General features: G+C 41.1%; 2 protein-coding genes and 2 long non-coding RNA genes across 5 annotated transcripts in view; 1 reads left to right on the forward strand and 3 right to left on the reverse strand.

Moving 5' to 3' along the window:
- The window catches only part of LOC148354881 (uncharacterized), a 27,981-nt gene extending 24,072 nt beyond the window's left edge, over nucleotides 1–3,909 (forward strand). The window contains exon 3 of the long non-coding RNA XR_015852180.1: nucleotides 3,808–3,909. This is a non-coding gene — a long non-coding RNA (uncharacterized LOC148354881). The remainder of the gene's footprint in view (nucleotides 1–3,807) is intronic.
- The window catches only part of colgalt2b (collagen beta(1-O)galactosyltransferase 2b), a 25,662-nt gene extending 21,593 nt beyond the window's left edge, over nucleotides 1–4,069 (reverse strand). Inside the window, exon 1 of the mRNA XM_088348958.1 lies at nucleotides 3,805–4,069. Within this exon, the coding sequence (XP_088205084.1) occupies nucleotides 3,805–4,040 (236 nt within the window). The 5' untranslated portion in view covers nucleotides 4,041–4,069. The remainder of the gene's footprint in view (nucleotides 1–3,804) is intronic.
- Nucleotides 4,070–15,250: 11,181 nt separating this feature from the next.
- Nucleotides 15,251–26,277, reverse strand: part of LOC148354883 (uncharacterized protein C1orf21 homolog) — a 44,652-nt gene continuing 33,625 nt past the window's right edge. For both annotated transcript variants that reach the window (XM_088349780.1, XM_088349781.1), the window contains exons 3-6: nucleotides 20,576–20,661; nucleotides 19,954–20,018; nucleotides 18,008–18,068; nucleotides 15,251–15,994 (exon numbers count right to left, since the gene is read on the reverse strand). In XM_088349780.1, coding sequence (XP_088205906.1) covers nucleotides 15,938–15,994; nucleotides 18,008–18,068; nucleotides 19,954–20,018; nucleotides 20,576–20,661 — 269 coding nt within the window. In that variant the 3' untranslated portion in view covers nucleotides 15,251–15,937. The remainder of the gene's footprint in view (nucleotides 15,995–18,007; nucleotides 18,069–19,953; nucleotides 20,019–20,575; nucleotides 20,662–26,277) is intronic.
- LOC148354884 (uncharacterized) lies at nucleotides 25,062–25,593 on the reverse strand. Its single transcript, XR_015852233.1, has 2 exons — nucleotides 25,508–25,593; nucleotides 25,062–25,425 (listed from the first exon to the last, which is right to left on the reverse strand). It is a non-coding gene; the product is annotated as an uncharacterized LOC148354884 (long non-coding RNA).

Consider the following 26,277-nt stretch of genomic DNA (forward strand, 5'->3'; position numbering starts at 1 on the left):
AGACCTTGCCGTGGACACCTACAATTCAGAATGGTTGCGAACCCAGAACGGTTTGCAATCCAGTACACATAACACATGATGGATCCACACAACTTTGTTTTAATTGGGCAAAATAAACCTCCTACTCTCACATCAATAGAGTTCTTTGTTTGCAAGTTGCAACCAGATGACACCAAAGTAATATTTTGACATTGTACATCATCTTAGCAAAGAAATGTCAACCAAGATATCAATGTTATAATAGTTATTAAAAATTTGATGATGATATATGATGTATTTAGAAATAAATACCAGGGTAAAATTTGTATGTGGATTTTTCATTTAATTATACAATATAAAATACATTTATATATCTTAAAGAAACAGAACAGTCACGGATGCCATGGCGCCCAATTGGCCCCGCCCGTGTGGCGCCAGGTGCAGCTCGTTGACATATTGGCTTTCCGTCTATTTAAGCTCAGTGCTCTCACTCTTCCTTTGTCAGTCCGTCGACGAACCTCTGCCCGGCAAGACGTGGGTTTTGACTCGGTCCTGTTTCCTTTCGGTATTTCCTGTCCGGCATTGTTCCTGTTTATTTTGTCCTGTTCAATATCCAGTTTTGTTCCCATCTTGTTTGTCCTGTTTAATTTCAATATCCTGTTTTGATATCTATCCTGTCTGTCCCGTCCTGTCCGGCATCGACCCCATCTGTCCGATATCAATTCGGGCAATTGGTATCAAACTCGTCTGCCTCTGGCTTCCAATCATTTTATGCCAGACTGCTGCCTAACATGCATGACTCCCCATTTCCCTGAAAATAAAAGGCTTGTGTGAGGAACGTCACGAATTTGGGTCCTGATCCGGTTCCGGTTCATGACACAGAACCCAATTATTATTATTAGAAAATACTATATTTTGTGCCATAACAGAATGCAGTCAGGTCCGGTCTCCATATTTGGTTTGCAGGTCTGTTCATGAAGCTCAGCATAATGTAAATTAATAGTTTTGATGGTTGTGTTCCGCGTGTGAAGCTTCTTTTTCAGACTGCTTTATTAATAAAAAGCCAGTTAAATTCATCCGCAAAAGTAGAGAGCAATTTGAAGCTGATGATAAAACGCTGTTGGATGATGCCAATGAAGTTGGCAATTATGTCAGGTAAAAATGCATGTCTTTTTCAAAGTAGACATATTTTGCCTTATATTTATATCAATATTGTTTTTGTAATTCAGTCTTTCAAATGAAATCAGCGTGACGTCATCGATAACAATGAGCGAAACCTGTGTAGGTGTCCCCAATAACCTGATTCCCCCCTTCAACTTTGCATGTGATTCAAAGCTTGAGCTTTGACACATTTTTCGACACGCATGATTTAGCCAACCTAAAGCCCCTCCTCCTCTCTTAATCTGCTGTCAAAGTCATTTAATGTCTCCATTTAAGCGCCCTGCGCAGTTTATGATACTACTTTTTTATATTGTGCACTAATTAGAACAGGCATGTCACACATACAGCCCGCAGGCCATATCTGGCCCCTTGGGTGATCTAATCCAGCGAGTCTCGAGGTCATTTCTATCAAAAGTCATGATTTTTTAAATGAATGCAAACCAAATGCTCCCCCTGGCCGCTAGGGGGATGTGAAGGACATACTCTCAGATTCAGTTGGCGCAGCCTAGAAGTTTGTTCTGATATAGTCCAATCTCACATCCACTGCTAAAACTTTTATTTTGTGTTTGTATTTTACAATCGTTTCAAACCAGCACAACAACTAAGGCAAAAATATACTCATTTTTAAATAGCGACCACTTGAGTTTGGATAGCGTGGTGAGCTGGTTCAGGTGTAAAACTGCGTTTACTTAACTGTTAAAATAAACCATCTAACGGATTCAATGCCAAACACGAAAATCCTATTGTGAATAAATATGTTATTGGAAAATATGAATACCTTCAATATGTAGTAAGGGTAGGATCCAAATATCAATATGATCAATACTGATTGAGTATTAGGATAGGATCAATACTATTGTCCTGGAATAGAAACTCTCTCATTAGCTACACCGCTTGTCCTCAGTAGGGTCGCGGGGGTGCTGGAGCCCATCCCAGCAATCATCGGGCAGTGGGCAGGGGACACCCTGAACTGGTTGCCAGCCAATCGCAGGGCACACGGGGACAGACAACTCACTCGCTCATTCACACCTAGGGACAATTTGGACCGGCCAATTCACCTGGAAATGCATGTTTTTGGAATGTGGGAGGAAACCGGAGTGCCCGGAGAAAACCCACGCAAGCACGAGGAGAACATACAAACTCCGCACAGGAAGTCTGGAGCTGGATTTGAACCCACGCAGGAGGTTCCCAAGACATGAACTGTGCCGCACATGCGCTAACCACTGCGCCGCCGTGCTGCCTGGAATAGAAACTGTCTTCCCAATTTAACCATCACAATGATAATGTTGTTAGTGGGTCGTAAGATTGTACATGTAATTGTGTTTAACTTTATTTTCCAAATATTGTGCAATTTAAGTTATTTTAGTCTTGACATTATTACATAGTATTCTGATTTTGTGGCATCGCTGCCTTTTTTTGGTTACACTCTCTTGACTTTTGTCCTGAAACAGTTGTTGTAGTAGAGATATTTTAGTTTTTTTTAAGAATAGAATAGAATATAATTTACTTTTATTGTCATTCTTTGTAACCATGCACACAGAACGAAATGTCGATACACCTGACCCGTACAGTTAAACTGTAGCGAGCCGATGCAGCCGCAGCCAAACAGGGCGCCGCAATTTTAGACCTAACTGCTGTGTTGGGAGTCATTAAGTGACCAAACCCCCTAATTCCAACCCTAATGCTGAGCGCCAAGCAGGGAGGCAATGAGTACCAATGTCGTAAGTCTTAGGTATGACTCCGCCGAGGCTTGAACCAGCAACCTCCCAGTCTCGGAGCGGGCGCCCTACCATCTAGTTTTTACAATGTATTGTTTACACGTTTTGCACTTTTTGACTTATTCTTTTTTTAAATATTGCGCAATGGAAGGTGTTTTAGTTATGTTGTCGATTTTATTACATAGTATTGGTATTTTCGTTACACTGCTGGTTTTGTGGTTTACTCTCTGGATTTTTTTTGAAACAGTTGTAATAGAAATGTTTTTATTTATTTATTATACTGTTAATGTTTGCATTGTAGTTATATAATAAAAACCGGACATTTGTTGCGCTTAAGATCGTTGGGCTGTTTTTATAGTAATTATAAGCTAACTCATTAAGGGAAGGATTCATTTAAGTGTCCTTGGGCAAGACAATGAATCCCCAATGCCCCCAATAAGCAGGTCGGTGCCTTGCATGGCTGCATGGCCGCTGTTGGTGTGTGAGTGTGTGTGTGAATGGGTAAGCGTGAAGCACATTGTAAAGCGCTTTGGGAGGTCTTCCTTGACTTGAAAAGTGCTATATAAATGCTGACCATTTACCGTTTATTCAATGATTATATTTTACAAGCATAAAATATCTGTATCGGAGCGACATAGATTGATACCAGCCTGTATTTACTTGAGTGGAACCAAAACCAAGAGTCCCGGTATCGCCCACCCCTCAAATGTAGTGTAAGCTACTAAAGTAGGCTAAATAATAAAGCACAATACTGGAAAAACTACGACAAGCTAAAAAAAATTAAGTTGAAATTATTTTATCGATCGCGCCCGCCTGGGAACAGAAAGTCTGGATCCGGCACCAGACCCATACTAAGTTTGTCATCTCTGAATCAGAGTTTACAATTAACATTCTTCACATCATCATTCTAAGAATGAAAATGGTGATCATAATCAGACCTTCTTACCAGATAGCAATGCGCTCCTTGGGGTAGTCCAGCCTCTCGATGCAGCCCAGGTGTTGAGCGAGGCTGTGCTCTGCGTTGCGAGCCACGATGGCGATCAGGACTTTCGGACGGAGTAGGGGCGACTCCTCCGCGGTGCCTGCGTCCGCCTCTTCCACCAGCGTCACCGGCTCCGAGCCTGCGCCGGGCCGCAGGACGCGCAGGGCGGCCAACAGCAGCATCAGCAGAGGCGGCCGCATCTCGTCGGCTTTTGCTACTGATGCCGAGGTCGACCCACTGAGATCCGGACTCTTGAAGCGTGGAGGGTGTGCGTAAGTGGGACGAGGGAGGGAGGGGGAGTCGCACCTTCGCCGTAAATGTACTCAGCAACTTTTTTTTAAAAAGTGCCCCCCCGCTGTTTGTGGGGGGATTGCGAAAAATAAGTGCAAAATAAATGGATGAATGGCCTTTATTGTCATGATGCAAGTTACAATTATGCAGTATTTCAGTGCAAGTGAATCTAATTCATACACCCGACAGCGCTTGTTTTCAGCCAATCAGAACGCGAAGCAGACGGCCCGTGGCTGCCGATTCAGGTCGGCCATCTTTGTATCACAAACAATGCTCATGTGATGCACACGCTTGCACCATACCTGTCAACCTGTACGTTTTTGCCTTACAAAGTACGTTTATTATGCATTTTAAGACGTGAACGACGTACAAGAAAATCTGTACGGAAAAACGCAAATTTGTCAATGATGGGTACCATCCGGTATACACCGCTATCACGAAACGGCAAATAAATCAAGTCAAACGAGTTCGCCGCTATCTCAGTATCGTTTTTTTTTTTTCGTTTCGCAAACGAAGCAAGCGGTTTGATGCTACTGTGCGCATGCGTCTGCAGCCTCGGATTTCATGTGGTAGTTATGTAGTGAAAGGAAGTCCGTCTCTTTTTAGAGAAACGGCTTTTTCATGGCGTAATTTATTTTGTAAGGGCATGGAGCCGTAGAGGTTAACAGGTATGTTGCAGTGTTTTGTGTCAAAATGGTTCGACGATGTGTCTCGTGCACTTGTAATATAGATCCTTAAGAGTTCAGTTCCCTGTCAGAGAATGGGCTCGAACCCTTGCAACATCTCGCATCGCCTATGATTGAAAGTCTGTGGCCTTCTCATACAAAGTCTTAGAAATGACCTGACTCATTACCTGTCAGAACCAGAACAGGAAGAGGACCCAGATGCATAACATTTTCACACAAGCTTTATTTCACGGGAATGGGGCAGTCATGCGCGGGAACACAAACGCCAGTGATTCGGCAATTGTTGGGCGGAAAAAGTAAGGCAGAAGTCCGGCGTGGAAAAACAGGAAGCCAGTGGCCGACGAGATCGATACCAGATACACGAGCAGATACCGGACAGAAGGGGTCGATACCGGACAGGACGGGACAGCCAGGATCGATACCAGATACTGGAGACTAGCGCAGGATATCGGACAGGATGAGACAGGTGGAATCAATACCGAATACCGGAGACTGTAGCAAGATATCAGACAGGACGAGATATACGGGATCGATACCCAATACTGGAGACTGGAGTCAGATATCAGACAGGACGAGATAGACGGGATCGAAGGCAGTGTCGAGAGCGGGAAAAAAACAGATCTGTGGCCGGGACGGGGGAGCAAAAATCGTAGTCAAGTTCAGAAAATGGGTCGGAGCTGGGAATCAGAACAGGAGAGAGTCAGGGTCGAAAGGCTTGCCTAGCGTGAGCTGTGGTTTTCAGACGGACTGACAAATGATGACAGGAAGTCGGGGGTTTAAAAAGTGACAAGCAGCCAATCAGCGTCCGAGGCAGGTGGCGCCAAAGGAGCAGACTCGGGTGCCTCGCATCAGTAATCATGACAGGTAATTGGTATGTGTCCATATTAATAATGGTATATGCATTGGGTTTCAATTAATTTTATATTTTTATATTACATGACAATGAGTTATCCAAAAATTTATATTCACAAAAAAAAAAATCTTGTTTTCAGAAATTGTTTTGACATGCCTATTGCTGTATCTAATAAATTGTCCAATAAGACGGAGTTAAAATGGTATACTAAGCGACTGTTAAAGTGCAAGTTAAGATTTGACACGAAAGACCAAGAAAAGAAACCCCAAAAATCCAAACGTATACACGTTACAGTCTTATATGTGTCGCTCTAATTTGCTTTCAGTTGCCGGCAGTTTGTGCTTCACAGGCGGAGCTTCTTTTAATAACAGCCGGCACAAAAAGGCCACGCCACTCTTGTTTATTTGAGCTAGCATGAAGCCATTGAGGAGAACTTTTCTTCTACCCTTGCTGAAGAGTCCAAATGATATTTGCCACTGGGCAGAAAAGGCTGTCTCAGTTGTGCCTGAGTAAAAACCAACAGAAGGAACTAAGTGGCACTACTGCCCATACTTTTGAACACCCACTTTCACAGCAAAAAGGAAAAAATTCAAGTACCTAATTAAGGTAAAGGCGTCAGATGTGGGAAAGGACAACCACAGTCCCGATTGCATGTTTAATTCGTTATTGGAACGAAAAAAAAACATACAAGACTAGTAACCAAAGGACACTGCTGTTGACCACAGCTCACACTTGAGATACTGATGTCACACTGTAACCCACGCTTGAAAAGCACTTGTATCCACGCAAACCCTACAAATCCTACCGTATATTTATGTTTTTGCATGGAGAGGGTAAAACTATATTCAGAATAGTTTTGTTTCCAGTGATCTATAATTTTCTAAACGATGCTGAACGTAACGGAGGAAATGTCACCCCCTATTGGTAAAATGATGTAAATAGAAAAAAGTCCGCTGAACAAAATTATTTTATAAAATTACAACTAGTGATCGTTTCTAAATCTATTATCAATCCGTCCAAACCTATGATTTAAGGATGCCACCACAATGTGTCTGATGAAAGCGGGATATGTTATGCTTCACATCAGTAGTATTGATTTAAACATCTACTGTCAATGACGGGCCTACTTAGCGTAAAATGTATTCTTTCTTAAAGGGACAGTGTGTATTATTTGTGCACGAGATGCATAGTGTGGTGCTCCCTCATACTATGTAGATTAAGTTCAAATTCCTCAAATGACGAATATTTAAATATGTAGGCCTAATACAACCCCTGGCAAAAAGTATGGAATCATCAGTCTTGGACAAGTACTCACTCCGACATTTTATTCCGTAGAACAAACTCAGATAAAAAGCATGAAAAAATAATAACACTTTTACTCCTTGGCATTCAGAAACACTAAAAGAAACGAAGAAAAACATTGCAATTACAAAGTAAATGTTACTTTAATAGAGCAAGTGCAATGAAATAAATATGGAATCACTCAATTTTGAGGAAAAATATGGAATCCTGAATCAAAACATATCACTGGTATTTTGTTGCACCACCTTGGGCTTTTATGACAGCTTGCAGTCTCTGAGGCATGGACTTGATGAGTGACAAACAGTATTCTTCATTAATCTGGTGAGAACTCTCTTTGATTGCAGTTGCCCGATGAGTATCCACCGCAGGTTTTCACTTGGGTTGAGCTCTGGACTATTTGCAGGCCATGACATTGACCGGATGCGTCTTTATCAAAGGAATGCTTTCACAGTTTTTGCATTGTCATCTTGGAAAATGAGTTCATCATCTCCAAACATGTTATCAATTGAAGGACTAAGAAAGCTGTCCAAAATGTCAACGTCAACTCGTACATTTATTGCAGATCTCTCCCCAGGACTGTGGTAATTTGTATTCAGTCCTCTTTGTTAATCTCACCGGAACGGCACCAGTTATAGTTCATGTGTTTTCCTCATTTTTTGTATGAACAACGTTTTTCAAGACTAGGAGGCGACGAATAACGGACACTGTCTCTTTAATGTATCAAATGCTAGGCAGTTTTGACAAACATAACTTGGAGGGAAACTTATTTCATGAGCCTATTCAATTTGAACCATAGAGGGCGCGCATGCTTCACTCTTGAAACCATATATATATAATCCCTATAACCCTCTCAGACTGCTCTCATACACATTTTCCAGATGCTCCCGGTCCGTTTTTCATTCATTTTCTCTCTTACACACTCAACAGCGTATACTCTTTCCTTTCTGGTCTCACACAAGCCCACGAACACTCTCACACAAATCTAGCGATGAAATCCGGTGTTGGGACTAATGTGTTACAAGGTTAAGCTTTACTAGAACGCAAATACTTTTCTCAGCAACACGTACTGTATCCACCCATCCATCCATTATCTGCACCGCTTATACTCAGTAGGGTCGCGGGGGTGCTGGAGTCCATCCCAGCTATCTTCGGGCAGTGGGCAAGGGGCACACAGAGAGAGACCAGTTCAGGGTGTCCCCTGGCCACTGCCCAAAGATAGCTGGGATGAGCTCCGGTACCCCCGCAACCCTACTGAGGATAAGCGGTGCAGATAATTGATGGATGGATGGATGCAGGCAGTCACCGGGGTTGCACTAAAGAGCCACATTTGGCTCGACAGCCACAGGTTGCAGACCCCTGCACTTTTAATCAAATATGTGGCACTCAAGCTGCAGATTAGGCCAGTCTAGGAAAAAATAGTCAATGGTTGTGTCCATGCACTTGTTAATATGTTATGCTCTGTACTGCTCTTCCAGGTTCAATATCAGTCTGTGTTAAGTATATGTTTCGAAGAAATATGCAGGTTTGAGAGTGTTCTCCATTGGGCCCAGGTCCTGTGGCATGCCCGCCCTGCCCCCTGAGATTCAATTTGTAACCCCAGTGGAAGTGTTTAAAATCTGCAATAGTTGATGATGAGGACCTCAGAAATCTGTCAAACGGACATTCTGTTATTACCTAGAATTCATGCTGAGGATGTCTATGTATTTTCTGTTCATAAATTTGCACCCTGGGCATCCTGGAAGTGGAATTACCTCATGTACAGCCCCTTCGCTAGGTTTCTTCATTTTCCTCCTGCTGACAATTTTGAGATTTTACTTACCTTCATGCAGGTTTCAGATCAGGGGATGGTGTTATAGTAGTCTGTACAGCCCTTTGAGACATCTTGTGATTAAGAGCTATACAAATAAACATTACTTTTTAAAAGAAGTAACTATCACGATTGCCCATTGCCCTCACTTGTGCCCGCTCGTTTGGCGCCAGCTGCTGCTCGTTGCCCAATTGTCTCCCCTCCTATCTAAACTCAGTGCTCTCATTCACTCATTGTCAGTCTGTTAACGAACCTCTGCACTTGCAAAACAAGCATTTTTACTCTGTCCAATATTTTGCTCGTGTATCCAATATCTGGTATCGATCCCGTCTGTCCCGTCCTGTCCGGTAACTTGCTCTTGTATCCAGTATCCGGTACCGATCCCGTCTGTCCGGTATATTGCTTGTGCATCCTGTATCCGGTATCAGTCCCGTCCTGTTTGGTATCCTGCTCGTGTATCCTGCATCTGGTATCGATCCCATCTGTCCCATTCTATCCGGTATCTTGCTTGTGCATCCTGTATCCGGTATCGATGTCGTCTGTCCCGTCCTGTCCGATACCTTGCTCGTGTATCCTGCATCCGGAACCAATCCTGTCTGTCCGGTATATCTTGCCAGTTAATCCTGTATCCGGCATCAATCCCGTATCTTGCTCGTGCATCCTGTATCTGGTATCGATCCCTTCTATCCTGTCCTGTCCAGTATCTTGTCTGTCTGCCACTGGCTTCCTGTTTTCCCGAGCCTGACTTCTCTGCCCCACTTCTGCCCAGCGATGACTGCCCCTCTTCCGTAAAATAAAGCTTGGTGAGAAAACGTTACGTGTTTGGGTCCACCGTCTGTTCGGGTTCTCACAGTAACTGTAACTAATGACTGTTATTCAGTAACATGCCCAACATCGGTTAAGTCAAGTCACATTTATTTATATAGCCCTTAATCACAAAAATGTCTCAAAGGACTGCACAGGATTACAATTAAACAATTACCTGATCTTAACCCATCACTCATTTCTTTTCTTTTCTGTGGCCCACTCCCAGAAAACACTGCAAGACTCTCATGCACTTGTATCCAGTACAAGAGATCATTTCGAGCCTCCCGTGGTGGAGATTATGGCAAGACCTGTCAGACTGCTCATTGATTGAAAACTGGACTTGTTCCAGCACCTCTGACTCATCTAATGACAAGCCTTCAACCTCGAGAGTAAATCATCCTGATGAGCTCTTCATACTCAGTACTCCGTAGGAACAACAACAAAATACTGTAGAAAAAAAGGGGGTGGGGTAGTCGAAAGAAGGCGGATTGACGGGACTTCAACTAGGTCAACCCTTTGTGGGCGTGCAAAGTGAATTTGGAATTTAATTGTAAATGCATGAAGGGGGGGGGGGGGGGGGGGGGGGGTGTTAATCCACACTTTGGAGAGAGGCTTTACATATAAATTGGGAAGTGGGGAGCGAGTGCTATGCAGCCAAAATTGGATGGAAGTTTGCGGTCTTCACTGGGGTTTTCTTTTGCGTCACAAACAGGGATGTTCCATAGTACTTCTTTTACAAGGTGATATTTGTAGAAGTTTATTGGGTTATGGTTCCTTTGCATATATGATTGTGTGAGTTCTTCATTTCCAACCATTTCAGACATGTATTGCCCAGTCACTTCATCTTTATTATCAGTGTCTGAAACTCATGATAAAAAGTTACCGGACACCAGGGCTGAAAAGTTGGCAGCCCCATTTTTCACAACTTGAAACACAATAGGACGACTAATCGCAAAAAAAAAAGACATTGTGGCAAAGTATTAAGGTTTGATAATCAGAATATATAACAGAACAACACTTCAAAATGTATTATAAATCTACTTATAACATTCATTGCATGTATATGACATCGGTGTTTTCCATCTGCGATCAGTATGTACCTGTATTTACTCATCTTCATTCATGCAATGTTTGCGTTGCCTCGTCTGCTACAAGCCACGTGAACTCCTCTTTCCACGATGCTTTTAATGTACCTTTACATTTTGTAGCATCATCAATTTTGTTAGCTTCTTTTGAATCTTTGTTTTAGGGCTGAGGTTTTGGCTTGATTCCTTACCACATATCCATTTTTCTTGTGTTCTCTGTGCGCCTATGTTGGAAAATGATATGCAAATGCACGACCTTATAAGGCTCGGGAAAGTCCGAAAGCACCAAGTTATTCGATGCAGGCTTCTGATTGGCTGCCGAGTATGCAACTTGCCAAACGAACCGAAATTCCGAAATTTTAAAACCGAACTAAGATTTCGGATAAAGCAAACGTTTGTTTGAAAAAAAAAAAAAAAAAAAGAAAGATTTTTTTTCCTTGAAAAAGTTGTCGGCCACCCAAGCGGAGACGTTTTGTAAGTTGTACGCCCAACGTAAAAGATGCACGCCCCGGGCGTCTGGGCAGACATTATTTCAGAGACTGTTATTATGCACCTCATGATTATACATGTATTTGAGTGTAATATTTACTTCTCGATTTATTCATCCATTCAGTTGTTATTCAGTCTCTACATCGTTTCAAGTGGCGAAGGCCTTTGGATTTATCAGTACTTGTCAGACCTGGTCTAGATTCTGGAGCTGGTGTGAATAAGGGATTTTCCCACTACCTCAAGTGTCGTTTTTGTCATGGTCCGCACTCCTAATATAAAAGTAATTGTCAGCTATTTTTAAAGCACACTAGTGAATCATAGAGCCCAGAATGTTCTGTTATGGTAAAACTTAAGAAACTGCTCCCCTCAGCTCACACCCTTGTTACACTAGTCTCCCATCCCGATGTAATCAAACACACGTAGGGAAGAAAATTGTACCTATGTTTACTCAGTAGACACTACATTTCATTCGTGACATTTCTGTTATAAGTATGACAAATCATTTTTGGTAACATTTAAACGTTAGCATGTTTTCAATATCTTTATAAAATGTGTTCACCGTTCATGGAACCCTTTGAGGCACTTTTTCCTGTGGTGGGTATTGGGAACGTACAGCCGAACCGCACCCATCCCTCTCCAGGCCGTTTTTTAGGGTTGGGGTTTGCTTCCCCACATGAAACATGGAATTGTTCTTCATGGTCACTAATAGAAAAAGAACCTGACTCAGATACAGCACCTTCATCATCTGGTCGTTGTTGTGAAGCTTCCCTTTGCTCTTCAGAGTATTTTCTCTTAATGGATTGGAAAATGTTTTTTAAAATATTATCCGTTTGGTTAATATATTCCAATTTCCGAGTAGAAATTTTAAATGACCATAATATATTATATATATCATATATATTTATCACAAATAACAGATGACATCACATTTTTAATCAACTGTGGGATGAAATGATTTGTCAGTTTTCTTGCCCTGTGAGGTTTCTTTAAAACAAAAAAAAAAACTAAAAACAAAACGGTCCATTTACTAATACAGATGACGTCACGTCACCTTGACATGGCAATACAAGTGATGAAAAATGTGCATCTTTTTCATGTAGTTATCCTTAAAAGTTGAGGAAAATCAATCATAGGGGAATAAATGAAAACATTTTTAAGAAGGTTTTCAGAAGTACTGGAGTGCTTTTGCTTAGGCCAGCAGCGGCAGGAGCTGGGCAACCACCTCAATAACCCCCACTCCGCCTCCCTGTTGAGTCATCATCCGTGTGGGGTAATGAGAGCACAAACCCACTGAGTCAGTTCTGTAAATAACGTCCTTGGACCACAAGCTCCCGTTTTAGACTTTGCAAATGCATAGGAAAGTCGTCATTGTGACGGACTGTCACAATCCTCAGTGTTGGGGAGTGCCATCAGATTAGGAATCTCGAGGTCGTCAACATGTTACGTCATTACCTAATCAGTGAACGCGGGGCGGGGGCCGCTTTGGATGCACATTAAGGCCATGGTTGGGAGAAATGTGCCGAGTAAGCACTTTATGAATGCAAGATCGATAAAAATGTTTTTGAAGTGCCTACTTGCAACCCGGCCCCGACTACAGATTTGTTCTTTTCAATCAATCAATGTATACAAATTTATTTGTATAGCACTTTTCAGGACACATTAGAATTAAAAGTTCTGTATAAAGAACAATGTACTAAAACAAAATCCAATCCCCTTTTTATCTCCACCCAACAGCCAGGGATTGCAAATACACCAACACTCACAATAGTTAGAATAAATAAAAAAGAGGGAAGACATGCACTCGATTGTTAAAGACCACGAGAGTAGATGGCAAGCGCTATTCATTTTTGCTTACTGGCCAAGCCCTGGAAATGGCTATGGCTTTAAGTTTCTAAATGTGTTTGATGATTGACAGCTGTACACAGTTGATTTGGACATATTTTGAATTATTTCATTTAAAAAAAAAAAAGAAAACTTGGGGTTGCAGTTTGTTGTCCTCTGTAGGGTGAGCTTTTTACACGTGATTGTTCAAGTGACCAAAAAAAGCAAATAGCTCCAAGAATTTAGGTCAAAGCTTAGTATTTTTCCGAAACCTACATCAAAAACAAGCCGAAAATTGCTTCCCATGAGCTGAAAGTCACACTTAGTATTAAAAAAATAGAGTTTGGAACTAATCCTAGTGAAAATGCAAAATTGTGAAGATTCTTTGCAAAACAGCTCAAAACTAAGAAAAAAAGAAAAAGATTTTCAGGGCACATTTTTTTCTGCAAAGTAAACATCAGACACTATAACTTGTTATGGTTAAGAAAACTGAATCAACACTGTATGGTAAAATAAACTATAAATGTGTGCCTTTTTGTGTTATCGATTCAGATTCGCTGAGAGTGATGGGATTTTATATTCAACCCATAAGAACAATACATGGTCTTACTGCACTTCTGGTAAAAATCCAACGATTGATTTTTTTAGTTAACTATTCTCAAAATAGCAAAACAGGCTCCAGCCATCTGTTGTTGAGTTCAAGTGAGCTTGGTTGTTCTCAAAGATATATCTTGATGAAATTGTCTGAGAGAAGCTGATTTCCTTTTAAGTCATATCCTGTTTCGCACTCTCACGACTTGAACTGCATAAAAAGGCGGCGCAAACGGTGACTAGGACACATTCGGCCGGTTTCCTTCTTGCAAGAAGCTAAATAAGTGTCACGCCGATCCGGACTGAGACTTGTCTTTTTATTTCACATGAGGGCGGACTAAACCAAAGTAATAGAGGTTTAGATCCCACAAACGCTAAAGGGTGTACGCTCCCCCTATAAAAATTGTGAATGTGTGTGAAGTACTGTATGTAGTTTATTTACGGTGGGATTTTTTTTTATAGCAAATTAAAACATTTATATTATTCTGTGCAATTTTCGGAAAAAAATGTATTATTACTTGTAAACAAGAATGCCTAATATTTAAATGAACATTGTGTATTTAGCGCTTCCTAATGGTAACAAAAATACCATAAAACAATTCATTTGAAAAATAAGTGAAAATACATGATCTATCATTAACATGCATTTGAAAAATACTCACTAGATACTTTAGATAACATGAGGCTCACATAGAGAGGTGAAAAAAATTGTCCATCTTGATAAAAAAAAAAGTGAAGTTTGGTCACTTTGCATCTCCTAGTGCATGGTAGCATTCAATTTTAGTTGCACTACATAATACAGCGACATCTAGTGGTCACATTTTACAGTGTTCCTTTAATAACAAAAACATTTATTCAATTTTTACTTATTTTTTCATTTTATTTTTGACAAATGTTTTTGTCTCATTATTTTAGACTTAAGTGTCACACATACTGTATTTCCACCATCATAAGGCCCACATGTAAGTTTCAGATTTTCTTCAAATTGTGAGCCACAGACTTAGACCAGCTCGACGGTCTTTGGGTTGTGCGCTCGCCCCAGAGACTAGGGAGTCGCAGGTCCGAGTCTTGAGCAAGACAAGCTTTACTACATTTTGGGGCGAAATCCCAGGTTTTTGTTAGACCGTTCACATTTCCAACTAAATGCAACTTCTATGAATCTCCTGTGACTAAGTCGTCTCTTGTGTGATTGCCATCATATAGTGTAAGCGGAAGAGAACGCGTGATGTCACACGCAATGCATAGTTAGCGGAAGTACTCATGGATGCTAATGTCGTAGCTTATCAAGTAATTCAAAAGGTATTGCGCAACGGGAAACGGAACAGAGTTCTCACCTCAAATATGAATTAAATACAAAACCTCACTTTCCTTCTATTGAATGCTGTGTTTTTGTCCGCCGAAGGTTTGTGAGTAGACGGAAGCTGACAAACTATCTCTCTCAAGTATTTATCAGTGTTTTACTTTGTAATCAACACTTAAATAAACCACAACCAGACCAAGTACTGCTACCGCTGTACTTTCAAATACACACACTCGAATGCTTGTCTGTGTTGTGCCAAAAATATCATGTAATGATTTAAAATTCTATTAAGCTGAAATAAAAATACAAAAATGAACTAAGAAAGGGCATGCACACACAATACTCGAAATTGCACATGCATGTACAGAGAACACAGAGTCCAAGCTTTGCGGTTTTTATTTTAATAGAAAAAAAAAAAAAACATTTACAAATAATATAACAAGGAAGTCTCCGGTAAACAAAACAGAAAAGTAATCGGATCTGCATCACCACGGCGACCGTGCTCTCTCTCCATCCTCCCTCATCAGTTGTTTGATGCTACAATGCCTGAGTGTTGTGTAAGTGATTGTAGTTCCAAATAATTGACGGGGAGGGTCTTATAAATCAACTCGAATGTCTGCTGGTGAACGCAAAGTAAGCAAGTGCGAGGGAGGACCAGGCAGCTATAGTATTTATAATTTACAACCAACAAAACAAAACGGAAGCAGACTCTTTTGCGTCTTATTAAAATTTCGGGAAAAAAAATCTCACACTCCGCTTGACGACCGACAAAGTTCAACATTGACGTCCCGTAAATCCTTTTCGGAAATGTTGGCCCTCTCGTCGCTCCATCCTTTCTCCTGTCAGTGCACTCAGATGGGAAGGGGGGAGAGAATGTCCTTTGTCCCAGCTTAGTCTTTTACATTGAAAATACTTTGCCTTGTGGCACGCCCTCCGCTGGTCAAATACTGATTCAACTCTTGCACGCTTACACACTGCGAGGGTCTCAGTTTTCGTGACGTCTGGGGTGGGGGTGATTTGGCGGGAGACGACGGGGAGTGGTGGGTAAGCGGAGGTGCCTCTGTGCTATGTCGCTGCCTTTTCCTCGTTCTCGTCTTCCTCCTCTGAGCAGTAGTCTCGCCCCTGTTCAATTAAAGTCAAGTCATATTTAATTTAAAAAACAATACATTTTTTAAATTATTTACAAAACATCGAATATTCATCCTAGCGAAACAGCATTTATGTCTCCATTTTACAACCGAATGCTAATACGCTCTCTGTATCACTTTTTCTGTCTCCATCTCGCAAATGTTGCCACCTATTTGTGTTATTCATAAGAAATTTAATTGTCCATCAAATTTCCCCTTTAAAGGGACATTATGTATTATGTAACGCTTCCTAGTGGTAAAAAAACAACAACAATCGAATCAGTCTCGACTTTTGCAGGAGTCATCAACCTTTTTGGAGCGGAGATCTACTTTTTTTTATTGATTGGAACCAAGGGCTACCATTTTGATATACATTTTTATGGGCGGCATTAGCTCATTAGCGCTCGTCTTGGAATCAAGAGGTTGCAGGTTCGATTGCAGACTGCTCCGTGTTATGTGTCCAAGTGTCCTTGGGCAAGACACTGAATCCCTAATACCCCTAATAAGCAGGTAGGCGCCTTGCATGGCTGAATCCCTATTGGTGTGTGAGTGTATGTGTGAATGGGTAAGTGTGAAGCACATTGTAAAGCGCTTTGGGAGGTCTTCATTGACTTGAAAAGCACTATATGAATGCAGACCATTTACCATTTTTAAAATGACTGTTATTACTATGTTATTACCAGGTTGTAATTATTAGAAGTTAAGTCAACCACTGAAGAAAAAATCACGTCAATGATCAATCACTGGTGAAATTTCAGAACCTGTCGACGGTCTGCTAAGGCAGCACGTTGGAGTCCCGTGGACAATTTGAAAAAGAAAATAGAACGTGATCATTTTCAGTTTGGAGCTTCGAGTGTTACAAACAAAATAATGTAGAAGAGGAAAATTGATTTCAAATTAAGAAAAAAAAAATAGATCTAAAATGAGCAAGATTACCTGAAAATTTTTCTTATTTCTAACTGGCAGTTTTTGTAGTTTATCGGTTATTTTTAGGATTTAGAATCGGTATTTGTGCAAAAACATTCATCATTAGCTCTGGAGGTAGAGCGCTCGTCTTGGGATCAAGAGGTCACTGGTTCGTTTCCTGTCTCATCTGTGTTTTATGTCAAAGTGTCCTTGGGCAAGACACTGAATCCCTAATGTGCCCAATAAGCAGGCCTTGCATGGCTGACTCCTTATTGGTGTGTGAGTGTGTGTGTGTGAATGGCTAAGTGTGAAGCACATTGTAAAGCTCTTTGGGAAGTCTTCAGTGACTTGAAAAGCACCATATAAATGCAGACCATTTATCATTTACCATCATTTTTCCCTGTAATCATTTGACTAAAACCACAATGATTTGGCCGGACCAAATTTGAGTGAAAATGCTTCAGAAGTTCAATGAGTTTTGAAATTAATTTCATAAAAACTTAAAAGGACCGTGTGTATTATTTGGCGCTTTCTGCTAAAAAAACATTCAAATCACAATATTGATTTGAATCATAAGCAGAAACACGTGAAGTGTGTAGTATTGTATTTTATATATATTATGGGCAAAATAGAAAAAAATGGTGAAATATAATCACTTTAACCCTGTCCAGTTTGTATTCTTCCCAGTGCTTTGTAGCATTCGTCTTTGGTTGCGCAACAGACAACACCTGGTGTCTCCTTAAAGGGACAGTGTGTAGTATTGAGTGCCTCCTAGTGGTACAAAAAAAACTTTGATCCAGTAAAAAGGCAAAAATATATACCAATGTTAATTTTTATTAAAAAAAAAAATCATAAGAGAAATTTGGATTTCTTTGACCCTGTGAAACCCCCACTTAAGTTGTCACCATGTTTGTCACGCTGTGCCATTTATCACTGGCTCTCGCTCGTACCAGACAACACAGTGCCATGTAGTGGTCAAATATAAACCATTAGGGCTTTAAAGATGCCCCTAATTAGATAAAGATATAGATACTTGTTTTTTCATCACAAGGGGACAATCTTGCCCCCCTATACTTTCTAAATAAGGCTCCCCTCTTCTCACCTTCTCAATCTTCTCATCCAGCAAGCGGAAGAATTCCTGCTGGCTCTCTGACGTGTGAATGCTGAGCAAAAGAGAGGAAGTTGGAGGATGAGGACGGAGGAGGCAGCAACAAATACATCATGAGAATTTTCCATTCCAACTAACCCCCACAACAACCCCCGTTTCCCTTTAAGCACACACACACACAATTCCTCGGAACAGTGTGAGAACGGGCTGTGCCTGGAGAGAATTTGAATTTACGTCCAGTAAAGCTACCACAAAACTAAAGTAAATACATAAATAGATACATTTATATGGAAATCAGCAGGTGATTTTGTGTGTTCCCATCCTCCAAATTCTAAACGATACCATGTATGACTTGGTTTGTGCCTTTAAAACGAACTGACTTGGTAAGCGACAAGAGTTGGGCTGGCTAAACCAGAGCTAGCCTTAGTATTTTTGACTGCCTGGCAGTCAGTCAAGGTACAGAAATGTTACAGTCTGCAAAATGTTGGCTGAGCAACACCAATTTAGTACCTTAATATACAAGTATAATAACCTTCTCATAAAACTTTACAAAATAAATAATATATACAGTGAAGAAAATAGGTATTTGAACTCCCTGGTATTTTGCTAATCTCCCACTTAGAAATCATGGAGGGGTCTGGCATTTTCATCGTAGGTGCATGTCCACTGTGAGAGAGATAAATTAAAAAGAAAAATCCAGAGATCACAATGCATGCTTTTTTAACGATTCATTTTTGTCATATGGCTGCAAATAAGTATTTGAACACCTGTGTATCATCTAGAATTCTGCCCCTGAAAGACCTGTTAGTCCGCCCATTACAAGTCCAACTGCACTAAATGTATCATTCTGAATCAGATGCACCTGTTTGGGGTCGTTAGCTGCATAGATACCGATTGTATGGGGTGGACAGGTGTAAGACTTTAACTTGTAACATGGCGAAGACCAAAGAGCTGTCCAAAGACACCAGAGACGAAAAGTACAGACGCTCCCCTACTTACGACCATTTGACTTGGAAAAACAGCATACGCCAACATTTTTTACGGGATGTCGAAAAATATCCGGACATTGCTGTAGGTTAGATTTTGTATTGTGTGCACCTTTTTTCAGAGTAAAGGACATTACTGTAGTGCTTCTTTCCGCCGCTACCGGAGTGTGGCACTGTGAGAGGTAACCCGGCATCCACCCGGAAGTTAAAAAAAAAGTCTGCTTCCTCTTTCTAATTTGTACGTTAACATACAGTGCTACATGCACTGAATCTCCAGCGCGCTCAGAACTTTGACGTTTTTATTGTTCAATATCTTATGAAGAAGAGGAGAGCCAGGTTTTTTTTTTAATGAAAGTGAAATAAGAAAGCTTGAAGTGGTTGAGAAATGGTTTGATTGATTTTTTTCAGCCACTTTCTACCACGGAGGAGGAAGTTGCCTAACCATTGAAGCGCATCTTCCTGAAGTAAGTTAAACTCGACTTTATCTTTACAATGCAAATTATTTTATTAAATGTTTATTTTTCAGTTTCAAAACAACACAGGTTACTTATACAAGCCTTAAATATACTTATATAAACCTTAAACATACAAAATATAGCACTAAAGCAACTTACGAAGAAATTCAACTTACAAACGATCGACCGGAACGTTCGTAAGTCGGGCAGCGTCTGTAACTCAATGATGACTAACATGTTTTGTTAATCGAAAAATCACATTTACTTGTCTATTGTTAAAATGTTTTCTTTTTAATGTAGCTGCACCGAGTATTTGGCAGCAATACATTATTTGTCTAACTTTCCTTCATAAACTACAGAATTGTGTGCCATTTCACTAGAAATGCTGCACCTGCTCAGAGAATTGTTGTCCCAAAGACAATTTGCCGCATTGATTCTCAGTCATGTTAGCAGCATCTCGAATCTCGAGGCTGAAAACGGCAACTTTTTATCCACTTACTTTGATTTAATGTTCGCCGCTGCCTCTTTTTGCAACTTGCCCCTTTGCTGCACATTACTTCTCTCCTGAAACAAAAACACATCAGCATTTGTCATGACAACTTCAATGGGCTTTTAAAGTGGATTAAAACTCAGGCAATGTAATCAGGTACTCCATTTGTGAGGAAAGAAGGGAGGAATATGACAAGATCATCGTCACATAGAAGCCAAGCATGCTTTCTTTGAGTTGGATTTTAGTCCTGTTTAAAGTTTTCTTGTTAATTTTGAACTTAAATCACTTTAGTAGGGCTCCACAGTAATGTAAAAACACCAAACTTGGATTCACCTGCATAAAACTTAGGTGACATCCAATTTTTAAAACGTGTCCTACACGGACCAGAGGACGAGCGCTCCACCTTATACCGAATGTCAAGTCTCTGATATAAAACAGTGGCTGCTTCTGTTTCAGTGCGATTTATGACCCGCAATGAGTTCATGTTTATAGCATAATGGGACAGGAGACAGACCAACCTGACTCACGACCGCACGCACACTCAACAACTTTAGAACGAAGCCTTACTTTGCTCTCAGTTTAAGATGCAGGACATTTCAAATCAAGAAGCAGACAATTTTGTTTTCCTCACCAAGTTCTCCTGGTTGCGTGCATTGACCCGGTTTTCGTCCCCTCTCATGTACTTCACCTCTTCCACTCCTTTCATCTTGTACTCATCTGAGGGAAAATAAGAAGAGAAAAACAGCGTTTATTACAGGCCCTAAAGTTACCAGAGTACACTGAAATGTGGGAGGAGAACGTTATAGTCAAGAAAACATTCAAACTTATACAAGAGTAGACAATCACCTTATGATGTCACAGCTTGAGCTTACAAGACCCCGCCTCATAAAGGGACGTGCAAGTACACCAACGCCATAATATGAACGTCTTTTTTACGAGCTACGCTCGCATTAACTTTATTTTTATTAGTTTTGGTTGGTTGGATTCCTTAACCACTAAGGTTTAGGGGCACCCTTGTATTTCTATTGCTCATTTTATTGTGAATTTTTAAAATAATGTATCGGTAATTAGGGCAGCATAATTACTGTAACTGTTGTTTAATTGAGGAATCAGATATTAAATATTTTAATTTCAAACCCTGCATCTTAAAAACAGAACATGATTTTAATTTGACATTAAAGTTATAGTTTAGTAGACACGCACAAATAGAAGAAAATATATCAATGGATTTTGAACTTGGAAGGAGAAGAGGAAGACCCAAACCTCAGATAAGAAATTCCAATCCATTCTAAACGCATCACACACATATCCCCAAATAATACGAAGCAGTGATCAGTAGTAAAAAGTCAGCGATCAATTTGGTACTCAATTGTTTAATCAGATGTTGCACTTCTAATTGTACTTCTTTTTGGAGGCATCTTTTAACATTTCTAACGCCCAATACCAGTGTCTGAAGTAACGCCTGCCCGAACGCCCGGGGCAGGCGTACAACCTACAAAACGTCTCCGCCCAGGTGGCCGACATCTTTTTCAAGAACAAAAATTTTTATTTTTATTTTTAAATCAAACGTTTGCTTTATTCCGATTTCGAAATCTTTGTTCGGTTTGGCAATTTGCATACTCGGCAGCCAATCGGAAGCCTGCATCGAATAACTCGGTGCTTCTGGACTTTCCCCGAGCATTATAAGGTCTTGCATTTGCAGATCACATTCCAAAGTAGACGCACAGATAACCCAAGAAAAATGGATATGTGGTTAGGAACCAAGCCAAAACCTCAGCCCCAGAAGAAAGATTCAAAAGAAGCTAACAAAATTATTGACGCTACAAACCATAAATGTAAATTAAAAGCATCGTGGAAAGAGGAGTTCACAAGGCTTGTAGCAGACGACACAACGCAAACATTGCATGAATGAAGATGAGTAAATACAGGTACGTACTGATGGCAGATGGAAAACAGCTATTTCATATATATGCAATGAATGTTATTATTATCATAAGTAGATTTATAATAAACTTCATTTTAAAGTGTTGTTCTGTAATATATTCTGATTATCAATCCTCAGGGGAGCACGGCGGCGCAGTGGTTAGCGCTTGTGCGGCACAGTTCATGTCATGGGAACCTGTCGTGGGTTCAAATCCAGCTCCAGACTTCCTGTGCGGAGTTTGTATGTTCTCCCCGTGCTTGCGTGGGTTTCCTCCGGGCACTCCGGTTTCCTCCCACGTTCCAAAAACATGCATTTCAGGTGAATTGGCCGGTCCAGATTGTCCCTAGGTGTGAATGAGCGAATGAGTTGTCTGTCCCTGTGTGCCCTGCGATTGGCTGGCAACCAATTCAGGGTGTCCCCTGCCCACAGATGGCTGGGATGGGCTCCAGCCCCCCCGCGACCCTAATGAGGATAAGCGGTACGGCTGATGAGATGAGATGAATCTATCAATCCTCAATACTTATTTCGCGATTAGTCGTCTTAATGTGTTTCAAGTTGTGAAAAATGGGACAGGCAACTTTGTTGCTGGGCAGGCAACTTTTCAGAGAAGTCTGCCCTGGTGTCCGGTAACTTTTTGTCCCGAGTTTCAGACACTGCCAATACATCCAATACACATCTTAAAATGCTCGTTGCTTGCTAATGATAACAATCTTAAGTCACCTTTAAAGAGCAATTATATTGCCCCGAGTCACGAGTGTCATCCCAAACCTCGGCTTGAAGATGTCCGAAACTGTTTTTAAACGGGAGAGGCCAGTCGTACGGTATTTGAGCGAAATGTTTCCTTGAAGCGCTTTCGATGCTACAGATGAGCAGAGCGGCGGCCAGCGTGTCAAGATCATAAACAAGGCGATGCCTTGCAGCGTACTTAGTCGCCTCTGCGAGAGACTTTCCGCACTGAGTAATTCACCTGTCACGCACATTTTAAAGCACCGGCCGTCGGTCGCCTTGGCAACAGTCTCCCGCATCACTCGGATGTCAATCAGCCGTCACGCTGTTATTGCTAGGGACACCGATTCTCAACTTATTGCGTCTACCAAACTAAATTTAATTTCATCCAGGTTAGTTATTTTATATTCCAAATAACACTCAAAAATATTAATTTGAGTGTTTGAATATATAATTACAGATAATAGATATTATTTTACTTAATTCCAAAACAATTGTGTGATTTAGGACATCTTACTGAGTGAATATTGATTTGGAAGCTGCAGTATACTGCTGCCAAGGAGGACTAAATCAATCAGATTTTTCAATGGTTGATATGTGTAGTCCTCGATACAATCAGAATTATCAATACCTTCAATCAGTATAGAACAACTACAGCCTTGGGACCTGTTGTGGGCTACCATCCTATATTTTGTAGCCCTTAGCGGTGTGAATTTCATCCGGGCCGTGGAACAGCTGACTAGATTTACACCATTTGCAGAGTCCTTGAGCGTGCATGGGAACCTACGAAAAGTCGATATGTACCTTGCAGAAGGCATTTCTAATGTTTCACCTTGAGGGTGGTTCAGGAGTACTGGTATCCAGGCCTGTTTGACTAGTTTGGTCCGCATTGCCAGCAGTATGTCGTTTTAGTTTCCAGTGGGAATTGGACTCCTCTATTGGTGCTCTTTGTCCCAGATTCTGTTCGTAACCTTCATGAGCAGAATTTTTAGGCAAAGCCGTGGCGTGTAAGGGATCCAGTTTGGGGGGGCTTAGAATGGCATCTCTTATTCTTGCAGTTCATGTGGTGCTGTTGGCTTCCTAAAGCAGTGATCTTCAGCTCTCACTGGAGCGATTTGCAGATAAGTGTGAGGCTCCACCTCAAAATCAGAGACCATGGTTCTCAGCCGGAAAAGGGTGTCAAGCCCTTTCCAAGTCATGGATGAGATCCTGGCCCAAGTATGAAAAGTTAATGTATCTTGGGGTCTTGATAGAGGAGAATGGAACAAAAGCTTGACAGACAGCATTTTCCTTCATCATGTCCCTGTATCAGACAGTCGTGGAAGGAGCTTAGCCAATAAGCTAAACTATCCATTTAACAGTCTGTCTACATTTTGATCCTCACCTATACTGTATGGTCATCAACTTTGGACTGTGACGGAAAGAACAAAATCCCTGATAAAAGCGGTTGAAATTAGTTTTTTTCATAGGGTGGCTGGTCTCTCCCTTAGAGATAGGGTAAGAGGCTTGGCCAACAGGGAATGCAGAGCCGCTGCTCCTCAGTGTTGAGAAGAGGCAGCTGAGATGGATGGCGATCATGTAAGAATGCCTTCTGGCTGCCTCCCTTCAAAGGTGTTCTGGGGACAACCAAGGACATGCTGAAAACCCTATGTCTAGAGGCTGGCCTGGGAACGCTTCGGACGATCTAGACAAAGTGGCTTGGGATAAGGGAGGTCGGGGCTTCCCTGCTGGGGCTACTGCCCCCGCAACCTGACCCTGGATAAGCGGAAGATAATGGATGGATGAATGGATAATACACACTGGAGCTTTAAAATGAGCAAATATATTTAATAGGAGCAAATATTATCATAGGAATAGAAATATGTTCTTTTTCTTTTTACTTGAAATTTAGCAGTGTCTTAACTATGAAATTGATATAAGACGATATTTGTCTTTATACATTTTTGGAAGTATAAATCACCCAGGGTCTAAATTGTATAAATATTACATAAACAAGGGATCGCCTACCTTTTTGAACCCGAGAGATATTATTTTGTTACTGATTAGTGCAAAGGGCTACAAGTTTAAAAGGAAATTATTATTTTATTGTTATGTTGTTACAATGTTATTGCCAGGTTGTAAGTATTAGAGGTAGGGTTAAACTAAGCACAGTCAACCACTCAAACATTGTTCTCAAAAACACTAATCATTTCAATGAGTTCTCACGCCATTAAGAAATAAACATTTTTAGGAAATCACTATTACCAATCACTGGTGAGCAGTCCGTGGGCTACCCAGGTGCTCTTTTGGGCTACCTGGTGCCCGCAGGCGTTAAGTTGGAGACCCCTAAAAGTAAAGTAACAGCTGACAAATTTATCATTTTTCAAACTGATGTATTTCAATGTGGTGACAGGCCCAAATCTTGTAAAATTCTAAACGGATTGCCTTACAGAAAGGTGTCTATACCGGAGATTTAAGAGAAAAAAACTGAACTGAATTTTCTTTATTGTGATTGATAGCAATGCAGTGAACATTGTTTGCAATGATATTAGACTTGGCACTCCAGCGTAAACAAGTAATAAAAGCTTAAAAGAGTAAAAATAGCATAAAAGGGATAAATAGGATGAATAAACCAGCAAAGCCAAGAGAAATTCTGACGATGACTTTGCGACACTGTTATAGTGATACCGACCCCCCTACCATTGCACTTGACCCCCCTTGCGGATGCGAGTCGCATTCACTCTGCTGTATCAGATTCACGCCACGCTTTTTGCCCTCACTCCCACCTCCACCAGAGGCGTTTATCCGTCCCATCTGTGCCACTTGCACCCAGCTGATTGCTTCACTCCACCCTTAAGGGAAAAGGAGGAAAGGGGGTCACAATGAATGGTGAGGATGGATTGGCGTGGGCTTGATGTCATGCCGTTCCATCACCTTGCATGTGCGTCATCACCACAGCAACCTCAGACGTCAGATGACAGTGGGAGCCGGCAAAAAATTAAGTGGAAAGCTGGCTTGAGATTAAAAAACAGAAAAAAAGAGAATAAGCGAGGGGGATGGGTCAGATTTTCTTTCCCGCTGTCTGCACCGAGGAATGTAAACCAGTGGGATCAAGGCGTCCGTGTCCCAACATGCTGAAACACACGTACGCGCCGCGATAACAAACACGGTGCAGGCCTGGGCCGATGTGCAACAGTTTGCCGGGGAATTAAAAGCTATTTGCTGCTAGCCTTTCAGAACGAAGATAATCCTCGTAAAATGCCATGTTTAATATTCTGCCGCCTGGGGAGGATGTAGATGAGATGGCAGGGTGAGGCGGGGGTTTTCGCAAAGTGCTTGGGAATCCAACTAGGAGTTTAAAAAATTAAAAATCAATTGAAAAAATAAGACTGAAACTTGTAAGCGCGGTTGTGAAAGAGTAAACACAGTTGACTCCTTTTTGGTCCTCAGCCTACAACTGGAAAACTGTTGGCATTTAACAATACTCTTAACAATTAAAATTTTGAAAAGTTTAGTTTAAAATGTTCAGGTATTTTCCCAGAAGCAGAAATCAGATATTAGATTAAATAAAATCGGATATTAGATCCCTAAAACAAAGCACGGGGCCAGTACACTTTGTGAGGCTTCACTGAAGATGAGCGAGTCGTCTAAGTGGGTCATTTCACACTCTTATTTTCACACGGATTAAAAGCAGAAAAATGCTT

This window comes from Urocampus carinirostris, chromosome 12, assembly GCF_059441175.1.
Source record: "Urocampus carinirostris isolate Australia breed hairy pipefish chromosome 12, RoL_Ucar_1.0, whole genome shotgun sequence".
NCBI lineage: Eukaryota > Metazoa > Chordata > Actinopteri > Syngnathiformes > Syngnathidae > Urocampus > Urocampus carinirostris.